The sequence below is a fragment of the Balaenoptera musculus genome, chromosome 6 (genome assembly GCF_009873245.2).
Source record: "Balaenoptera musculus isolate JJ_BM4_2016_0621 chromosome 6, mBalMus1.pri.v3, whole genome shotgun sequence".
Classification (NCBI taxonomy): domain Eukaryota; kingdom Metazoa; phylum Chordata; class Mammalia; order Artiodactyla; family Balaenopteridae; genus Balaenoptera; species Balaenoptera musculus.
The window spans coordinates 78,847,032-78,857,453 of NC_045790.1; the positions used below are offsets into that span (position 1 = coordinate 78,847,032).

Genomic DNA, 10,422 nt, shown 5'->3' on the forward strand with positions numbered 1-10,422 from the left:
CACATTTGACCCCAGATCCATAGGGCCAGTGAGCTGGTCTGTCACCCTGGAAGCACAGCCTGCCATCACCATGTCACGCACAAGCCAGGGCTTCCCTGAGTTTTGCCCACCTCAAGCCATGCTGCCACTGGGAGCAGGTCTCATGAGCCTCCAGGCTCAGCAACCGGCCTCACAAACCTGTTCTTTGCTTCCACTCCAGATTTGTGGACTGGCCTACCTTCCTGCAGGAGAATGTCGTCTACATCTTGGCTGCTCGCCCCAACAGTGCAGCCATTCACCTGAAACCCCCAGGATAGCATGGAGCAGAAAAGCTCAGTTTGGGGACAGTGGCGTTCTCTCCCTCCTTTACTTTCTCCCTTCCCCCACCAACCTCTGGTACTGAGACTTATGGGGATGGAGCACTGGCCACATCTCAGTTTGTCACTAAGCTTTATGGCACTGAAATCAACATTCCCATCACAACAGAGACAGTAAATGCATTGCCACAGGGAGAAGCCCTGGGAGCTGTGGCAGTATCTGCTCCTGGACCACCCCCTGCCCTCACACCATAGACTGGACCTGCCACTGCACACGTATATGTGTGCACACACATGCACACATACACACATGCCTAGCTGTCCATGCCTGCAGAGACCTGGTTCTTTTTGGTTGAAGAAGGACCAAAGTTCTTTCGTGAAGCCCTTGGTATAAACGAGGGGGTCTCTACTTAGCCCTTCTATTGGCCAGTTCTGATTCACAATAGATCAGTCTCTGGCCAAGTGATTCTTAATAAGGGGGCATATCAGACTCACATACTCTCCTAGAGATGCTGACAGGCTCCCTCTTCCCACACTGAAAATCCCTTCTGTGGTGAGCCACTGTTCCGGTAGGTGTGTGCTATGTCCCTCAGGTGGGGTGGGGAAATGGTTGAAAACCACCACTGCACTTATTATTTATTTATTATTTATTTAAATTCCAATTCCTGGTGACAGAGAAGGCAACTAGTCTGTGGAGTCCTAATTAGAAAAGGGAAGGCAGCCCCTCCCAGGGACCCAGAATTCTAGGAACCTCTCAGCCAGGTCATTCAAGTCCAAAAGTCTTTATTTAACAGAACAGTCCAAAACCAAGGTGAGCCATCCTGGCCCCTGTTTTTTAGGTGGGTGCTCATGACCCAGAGCCCAGGGGCCTGAATGGAACAGGTATGATGGCAAGAGTCACAGCCCTCTGGGTTAAGTGCTTCACCCAGGTCAGCTACCACAGAGACCCAAAGCCTGAGCTCCAATGAGGACAAGGCCTGGATGGAAGAGGAGAGAAGAAGGCTCATGCTTTTCCATTCTTCCAGCTCAGCTCAACTGCAGACCTAGAAAAGTGTGCCATGGTATGGAGTACAGAGCCAGCCTTTTTCATAGCCCAAGAAAGAACAACTCCACAGAAGCCCTCAAAAGGGATTCCTTTCAAACCACCTGACAATGAGGATAAGACACTGAAGCTAAGAAGAGGATTTGCATCTCAACTCTCTTGAACAGAGAAAGTCCCAGCAAAGCCTCACAGAAGGAAGAGGTGTTCCCTTCTCCCTGTTACTGAGATATGGCCTGAGTTGCTGCTTTTCCCCATTGCTCACTACATGTCCTTCCCCACCAGCGTAGGGCCTGGACCTGGCATGGGAAGACTTTGGGGGCAAGGAGAGGCTGCCACAAGGCCACCAAGCCTGGCCTCCCAGCCCCAGCTGTCCTTCCTAAGTTGTCATTAAATTCCCCAATCAGTGTATGTTACAGGTAAGCACAGGCCCTGGAGTTCAAGTTTCTGTTTCCAAGCTAATGGCTTAGGTTAGCCAGTTCTGACGACCAAGTTATTTGAGAGGGGGTTGGCTCAGTCATGCAGAAGTTAACACAACCCCATTGCTCAAGGCACTTCTACAGAAGAAGCAGCATACAGCTCAGTGCTGCTCAGAGGAAAGCAGGGAGCTGTAACCTGGGGCATGGTAAGAGCACTATATGGTCTCCTCCCTTAGAGCCTGACCTAGAAGCCAGGTAAGAGGCTTCTGAGGTTGGATTATTTAGGACTGAAAGGAAGCATACAGAAGATGAACTGGGTTCATGTGTATGGCTCCGAACATTTCAAAAACCCCAGTTCTTTGTAAATACTCCATAGCCATACTCCCAAGACTAATCAGTAGGAGGGGCCATTATTCAGTCCAGCCAAAAAAAGAAAAAAAAACAAAGAAAGAAATAGAAAGCACATGACTTTTGGGCCCAAAGACTGCATCCGAAGCAGCCAGCCCTAGGGTTTTGCGCTGAGATTAAAGCACATTAAGCACAAGGGCTTTTGCTTACTCTCCTGGCAAATCACCTTCTATGTCAATGGCCTTGGGCTGCTTGATCTCATGGACAGGGCATTTTGAGTAAAAACAAGCTCTGGGCTTTGAGAACTCGGTAGCTTTTTCTCCTGCCTCGTCATCAGTCAAAAGGATTGGCAGTCCATCTTCTTGTTCCCTGATCCTTCACAGACCAAGGCGATGCCTACCTCTCTGGAGCTGCAGCTTCTAGCTTTCTGTGGGTGAGTGGTAAAGACTGGGGGCCACTGGATCAGGCCAGCTGTATACCAGGGCCTGGCAAAGCAGACCCCAGAGTTCTTCCACAACAGGATCTGGCCCATTTGGGATCACCCTCTCCCTATTCCAGGGCGGTAAGCTTCCTCAGTGGGGGCGTGCTGCAAAGGGTCCAGGGGACGTTGCCCTCAGCAAAGGATAGAGTGCCCAGTCACAAGAATCCTAGGAAGCAGAAAAGCACAGAGAAGCAACCAGCCTCTTCTCCATAGGCATCTAGCTTTTTACCAAAGGAGAGGTTCCACTGCTCCCTCAGTCAAGAGTTGCAGAAGCTCCACCCCAAGCCCCTTTCTGAGATCTCCCTTTGCAGTGTCCTAATCCACGGAGCCCCTCTCCAGTACATATGGACATGTTCAAACTTTTATAAACGTAGTGAAGCCAATTTCCTTTCCTTTTCAAGCCCTTTCATCATTGTGACTGTCTGAAATTCTGCCAAGTACAGAAATTAGCGACTGACTCTAATAAGAGTATGAGAAAATGTTTCAGTCTTTTCTTCTTGGCTGCCCAAAATTGCAGAGATCAGTTCTTTTCCCAAGCACCACCCACCCCACCCCCCAGCCAAGGGAGGCTGAGGTTACACAGATGCTCCTCTGAAGACTACTTGCCCTAAGTCTGTTTTTCACCCAGAAGTCCTCTTTTCCATGCTCAGATTTAAAGACAGGGGCATTTGATGACACGATGGAGCTTCAGGGACACAGGGTCAGCTGAGGCAATAGCTGTGGCCATGTAGCCTCTTTAGGTCTGCTCCGTGGCTTCCTCTCCTGAGATCAGCCTTCCCCAATAGATTCAGGCTCTGCTCTTTTGAGCAATGGGCCCCTTTGATCCCAGGGATGGAGCAGTTTCCTTACTCCTAGGTACTGACCCCTTTCAAGAGCTCTTCCTTTGAGGACAGCCACGGCTGAAGCTATGAGCATGTTGCCTCTTTCTGTCCGCAGCCTAAGCAACTGTGGCTGCAGGCCAGACACTGGCCTTTCTGGCCCTGGTGCTCCCTATGGCATGTCACTCTGGCCTTGTTAGAGTGGCCAAATATAGGGGTCCCCCATTCCTATCAACAGTATGGGAAGCACAGAATCAAACCACCTGGGAAGAGGGCACCTCTCTGGGGGGTGGGCTCAGGATTGTGCCTAGGCCTCTAAGCCTCAACCTCAACCACTGCATGTCTCGTGGCTTCAGTAAAGCTGGTGCAAGAAGCCCTAAAGGCAAGAGGGAAGCTCAGAAGAAGCTGTATGGCAGGGTCACAGGCCAGCCATGACCACCACGGAGCCAAGAGTAACTTTCAGACAGGACTGGTGGCAGGCTCTAGTGATCCTGCAGGCATGTCCCCTTTAAACCAGCAGAGTAAAGGCAGATACATACTTGGAGTTTAAAAGGCAAAACAACATTGATGCCAGAATTTCAGGACATCCAGGCAGCACCTGTAACCGTAACCCCTTTTTACCCCTCTATTTACAGTGGAATAAACTTGCTGCTTTCTCCATGCCTCTTAGTTTGAATTGCCCAGAATCTCTCTCTGGGCCCTTAGCTACAGCCCAGACAACAGAGTTCTCCTTGATTGGGGGATAGTAATGCATCCTGCCTGCTCCCGACAGCCCACGCTGGAGTGGGGTGGGACTGGGCATTTTCTCTGCTGTTGCTTTTCTGCTGCCACTGCTTTTAGAAACCTTGAAAGGAAAGAAAATGAACAGGTTGCAGAATCTCCAGTAGACCCCACTAGCACGAAGGAAAAACTTTCTTCCCTCTGGGCCAAGTGCCCTGATGACCCAGATCATGGAGAGGGTGTCAGGTCTGCTCAGGCCAGTGACTAAGAAGCCCAATCACATTCTGGTTTGTATAGCATGGGTTGGCATGACCACAGATAAGAACATCAATGTATAAGTAGCAAGGCCTTTCCGTATCCATGGTGAAACGAAGGCCATCAAGCCTAGCCTCCTATAAGAGATGGCCTCTGATCTGTCTCCCCGCCAAACACAGGCTTGTGAGAAGGGCTCTGAGAGCGCTCAAGTAACAATGGAGGAGCCAATGGCCTCTGGTCCTTTATGCCCTTCCTGTGTGCTTTTCTGCGGAAGGTAACTTGACAGTAAGCTGAGGGGAACATCCTCAAGCCCTGTCTTCCCATCACTACAGCTGCATGCTCCTCCCCATGGCTCAGCCTTCACTCCAGAAGGAGCTGATGTTCCCAGAGGCTGGGCACAGTGGGAATCATAATAAAAAGATTGTGATGCTATTTTGGCTTCTTGTTTCCTGTTGTTTGGGGCACCTACCAAGTTTCTGTTTGGTTTCCTGTCATCGGCCAATTCCTGAGTCTAAAATAGGAGCAGCTGTGACCTCCAAGGAACCCATAAGATAGGTGGGGGTGGGAGGAGGCAGGGGCTCCACCATGGACAAGGAGGAGATGAGGGCACTGAAGAGAAGAGCCAAAGTTTTTGAAGAAATTAAGGAAAAGGTAAGCCCTCCAAGCCTGTCTGCTATGTATTGCCCCCAAACACACACCAAGGGCCAGCTTTAGACATTTTTCCCTTCCCAGTTTTTGCTGAGCTACAAAGTAGGGAAGCTAGTTGGCTGTTTTCTCCGGGTCTTCTGGGCTGTCCTTGGTCTGAGTTTCCTCCCCATCTTTGCAAATTGTTTTAATGTGATATGGTAGGGCTGGGTAAACTAAGGTCTGGAGAAGCTTTCAGAGGACTATGAAATCCCCATTCATCCCTTTTGCCTGGTATGAACAGAGCCAGTACATGTAGACAGGAAAGCATCTCTAGACTGTGGATCAGAGGCAGATAGATATTCTACCTCAAAACCATAGGAGCCCCAAATACAAATATGGTTAACCCCTGAGGGACCAGAGGCCATTCAGTTGCATGCGTCCACTTACATGCAGATTTTTTTCAATAAATAGGTACAACAGTACCACACAGTCCTCAGTTGGTTGAATCCACAGATGTGGAACCGGGGATACAGAGACCCAGCTATAAAGCTACAAGAGGATTTTTGCAGCGGGTGCATTGGCACCCCTAATTCCCACATTGTTCAAGAGCCAAATGTAATTACTAATATTTTTGAGCACTTACTATGCACTGGGCAATTCTAAGTGCTTTGCATAAACTAATTAATCTTCAAAACAACCCTACGTGATTTGTATTACAGATGAGAAAGTGAGGAACCGAGAGGCTGAGAATTTCTCAAGGTTCCACAGTCACACAGCTAGGAAGCAGGGGAACCAGGTAGTCTGGCTTCAGTGCCCACGCTCTGAACTACTTTATTGTGCTGCCTGTCAAAGTACACCTCAAAGAAAGATGCTGTGTGGTCCAGCACCTCCTGTTTCCACACCCAGGGAATAGGCATACACAGATAGCCAGACCTGTAGCCCATGTCAGAGGATTTCTTACCACCTGCACAACACCCCCTTCACAAAGACTCCCACACCCTTCCCGGAATTTTCCCACAAAGGTCCATCAGGCTCAGAAACACCTTAATAACATCCTACACGTCCCTTTTCCTTATCTCCAGGCTCAGTGAAGCCAAGTATTGGGACAGAAGAAGAGGCATAAAAGCTGGACCTCTGTGAACCTTAATGACAAGCAAGGTTTCCCCACCCTCATTCGGGCAGTCCTGACTGGAACTTCAGAGCCTCCCAGCACTGTTCCTGCTACCAACTGCCACTTGTTTCCATGGTTGGCTGGAACCTCAGTTCCACAAAAACTTCCACCGACCCTGACTTTCCCTAGAGATAAAGAGGAGTGCACTTGAGTCAGAGAAGGGCAGTGGTTGCTAAATTTGCTAAATATGGAGTAATCAGTGTTCTCTCTCCCATCCCACTCATAGGGTTACTTGGAGTTTGACCTTGCAAAACCTCAGTTTCCTCATCTGTAAAAATCTGGAAAACAGTTCATTTTGTATGCTTCCTGGGCTGATAGTTGAGTGAGGACAGAATAAATCTGGTAAGAGGAAAGAGCTTGGTACACTGTAAGGCACTGAGTGAGCAGCAAGAATTTCTGGCCCCACCTGAAGGCTGTGTGTGTATCATCTTCCACCCACCCACAGTCCCAGGCATAGCCGTGGGAACTTCCATTGGCCTCTGTCCACAGTGCTGAAGTCACAGCCAAGCCAGCTGGGGATCTTCAGTCCCTCTTTTTCTTTTTTTTTTTTTTTTGGCAATATACTAATTTATCCATATATACATTCACTTTACATTATTACATTTTAATATTCATCAAAAACAAAAACATGGAACGCTTCATGAATTTGCATGTCATCCTTGTGCAGAGGCCATGCTAATCTCTGTAATGTTCCAGTTTTAGTATATGTGCTGCTAAAGTGAGCACTTGAGTCCCTCCTTGTCCCATCTAAGTAAGCATCAAATACAGAGACTTCCAAGCCCAAGGATTGCCCTAAAGCTCAGAAATTAGTGCCAAAATGTTTTTTATTTCAGTAATTTCAAGTATCTTTGTCTTTAATAATAATAATAAATAAATAATAACACTCCTTTCAAAACTATAACAGGTACAAAATGGGCAAGATGTGATTTAGCAGGTCAGGGAGAACAGAGGATGCAGTCTTCACCTGGTGTGAGTGAACTACTAAAAAGCTGATGTAACCTGAGGCTACATGGAAAGAAGTACAGGGTCAGAGGAGGGATGCAGGCCGGCTGGTATGCTGCACCAGCACTCCTGGAAAAAGCTAACCAGAGCCAGGCATCATGAACTGAAACCCAGCCAGGGGAACATGGTCTTAGTGGCTGGGATTGAACAAGGCAGAGGAAGAACCCATGAAGGCCTGAGAGGTGTTCACCCTGTCGAGGATCAGACTCAAGGGATGCAGATGGCTGATGTCTGGTAGATGGGACCAATGAAGTCAATGTGACCTCAAGCACAGAGCTAAGATCAAAGGTGGAAGAGAGACAGATTTCTGCTCAATAGGACCAAAAGATAACTGAATACCAGGGAAGGTAGTGAAGCTGTACAAGCATATGACAGAAATGTGGAGTTGGGGGTGAAATGTCTTCCCAGGTGCCCAGTCCTCTTGAGACCTGCGATGCCAGTAAATGGTTAAGCACCTTCTGGTGCATCCCCAGCCCTGAGGCCTGCTGAGCTGTAGGAAGATCCATGCTTATACAGACCCAAGTGACCCCAAAGCATCAGCATCACTGGGTTGGGAACCTTTTTTCAGTTCAACCTCTTAAACCGACTGCTGTGCCTCCAGCTCTGAGTCCTGACCTGAGAGAAAAGATCCAAGATCCCAATATGGCTATTATCCCCTTTCCAGGTGGGCTCTGGGAAGCATGCCTTTAGAACCTGATGTTGCACGCCCTCTGCTGGTCATTCCCAGTACTGTTCTCTCACCCCAAAGAAAAAACCCTTTTGAACCTTTATGGTACTAGTCAGTGTAGGTTCAGAACAGACGGGGAGACACGAGGCAAGTACCAGGGAGTTAGATCACTGGTCAGTGTTCAGTCAACTTACAGGATCATAACTGAATCTGTGGATGGTTCAAGTATCAGTATCAAGATCAGGGCTCATCTGTGTCTAGGAGGAGGGCTTAGACTGAGGCTGGGTATAGGGAACTTTCTGGTCCAGGACTAAGACCAAGGTCAGTGTCTCAGGCTGAGGCCAAAGTTAGGGCTCATTGTGGGACTGAACTCTGGGCTCAAGTGTCAGCATGAAGTGTGTATCCAGGTGATATGCTAAGAGTCTGACCACAGGAAGGAGTCAGTCTGCATCCAGGGTACTGGGGTCAATGTAGTATTCCTATACCAGGTGGAAACATTAGATAATAAGCACCAGCCATTGGAGAACTCAAGCAGAGATATTGCCAGAGAAGAAGTATAAGAGATGGGGGACAGAATAAGCAAGTCGCTAATTTCTAAGGACCTCCCAACCTTAAAGATGGAAATAGCCAAGCTAGAGCACCCCTTTCTCCTCAGAATGTGAATCTCAGTGTTCTAGTTCCAGCTTCCTGTTAAAGCCCCCCACCAACCCTAGTACTGCCACATACAAATTATAGGAACAATTTGGGGACAGGAGAGGTCCAAGGACCAGTCCTGTCACTGCAGAAAGCTGGCAGCTGTGGGGGTAGTCTTCCTTTCCCCCAGGATTCTCTGTGTCTACTGGCAACAAGGCTTGGCAGCCTCCCACACCCAGATCTTAGCAACCCTGGGAGCCCCTGGCAACTGCTGCCATGGTGACAAGACAGGGAACTGAGAACAAGTTGGGGGGGGAGCACTTCCTCTGGAGGCTTCAGGATATGTGCAAGATAGGGGTCCCCCTCCCAGACACAGTCTGGGAGGGAACATGTGCCCCTGTCTAAACACCTCCTCACTGGCACCCACCCCCGCCCCTGCCCCCGGGTTCTGGTTCCCTCAGGGTGAGGAAATGAGGGACATCTAGGGTTGTGATGTCTCCAGAGGGAGGGAGGGTGAGTGGGGGTGTTTGGAACTGACATGATCACAGATGCATGCATACACTGGCAGACATGGTGTCAGCATATCAACAGCCATGAAGCCACACTTCATCCACTCTTTGTCATGTAGACACAGGCCTGCTTAGTCATTTAATCACATATGTACAGTAACACAAAATCACATACCTACAGCAAATAACACAGAATCAGGCACACTACCACACAAAAATAATTACACAGATACACTCACTTACAAATTGCATGACAGATACAACATGACAAATAATTCCCAGGCTCAAACATTTACAGATGCACTCACATACCGAGATATCTGTGAACATACAGTGTAAGTTAACTTTCTTGAGCGTTAACTACAGGCCGAGCTCAGAACTAAGTGCATTACATGTGTTACCTTAATTAACCCTCTCAATGACCCTATGAGGTACTGCTGTCCCCATTTTACAAAGGAGGAAATGAGGCAAGGATGTGGCAAGTAACCTCACAAGGTCAACAGTCTGCCTTCAGAGCCTACATTCTCATACCCTATGCCACACCCTGAGGCACCCCTGGTTCCTCTCATACGTTCCTGATACCCAGCGCAATGGGACACAGGACAGCAACTGCAAACTCAGCAAACAACGGAATCTGTGCCACCAATACCTGAAGGCACAGCCCTGCACCCTTGAAGGTCTAAGCCTACACTTCAGCATTAGCAGGGACCAGGTAAAGGCCGGTGACTAAACTCTGCCTCCGTGTTGGCACAGGCAAGGCTGGAGGAGGCAAAATAGACAAACCTGGCATAGGAAGAAGCAGAGCCGCCCACAGCCCAGGCCCCCATGAATCTGGAGGTGGGGGAGTGAGAGCCCTCAGACATAAGGAGCCAGTACCATTCCTGGGCCCCCTCACCCTCCCTTTCCCACCTCCATGTCACACTATTCCATTCCTTCATCACCCCACCTCCCCTCCCTTCCTCATTTCTTCTCACCTCATCTCTCTGTCCCATCCTTTTGCTACTCATCCCATCTCCCCTCCCTCCTCTCCCTATCCCCCTCACCCCATCTCCCCTCCCTCCACTCCCTTACCCCATCTTCCCTCCCTCCTCTCCTTATCCCCAGCACCCTGCCTCCTCTTACCACATTTCCTTTCCTTGCCTCACACCGCACACCCCTTTATACCTGGGATCCCCATCGTGATAACTAGAAAGAAGGCGTATAGTGGAGAATAGGCAGACCTAACCTCAGGATCCCTAGACTGCTCTCCTGTTCTGCTCTGTAGCCTAGGTATTGATGCTCTCCAAGCCTGTTTCCAGCTCTGTCTAGTTTGCATGACCTCATGGGTGTCCATACACTGCCTCAGGGAAACTGCAAGGAAAGAGAAGTGAAAGCTTCTGCTCTGGCCCTTCCTTTGTCCTCAAAGCCCCCAAGAACTCCTTCCCCCTCTTCACCCCT

General features: G+C 49.1%; 1 protein-coding gene and 1 non-coding gene across 4 annotated transcripts in view; one reads left to right on the forward strand and one right to left on the reverse strand.

Moving 5' to 3' along the window:
* PHF24 (PHD finger protein 24) overlaps positions 1–4,771 on the forward strand; it is a 29,760-nt gene extending 24,989 nt beyond the window's left edge. For 2 of the 3 annotated variants that reach the window (XM_036855256.1, XM_036855255.1), the window contains exon 8: positions 200–4,771. In XM_036855256.1, coding sequence (XP_036711151.1) covers positions 200–296 — 97 coding nt within the window. In that variant the 3' untranslated portion in view covers positions 297–4,771. The remainder of the gene's footprint in view (positions 1–199) is intronic. The other variant, XM_036855257.1, reaches the window with a different exon arrangement.
* Positions 4,772–6,796: 2,025 nt separating this feature from the next.
* LOC118897634 lies at positions 6,797–6,900 on the reverse strand. Its single transcript, XR_005020520.1, has one exon. It is a non-coding gene; the product is annotated as a U6 spliceosomal RNA (small nuclear RNA).
* Between the last annotated feature and the right edge of the window lie 3,522 nt (positions 6,901–10,422).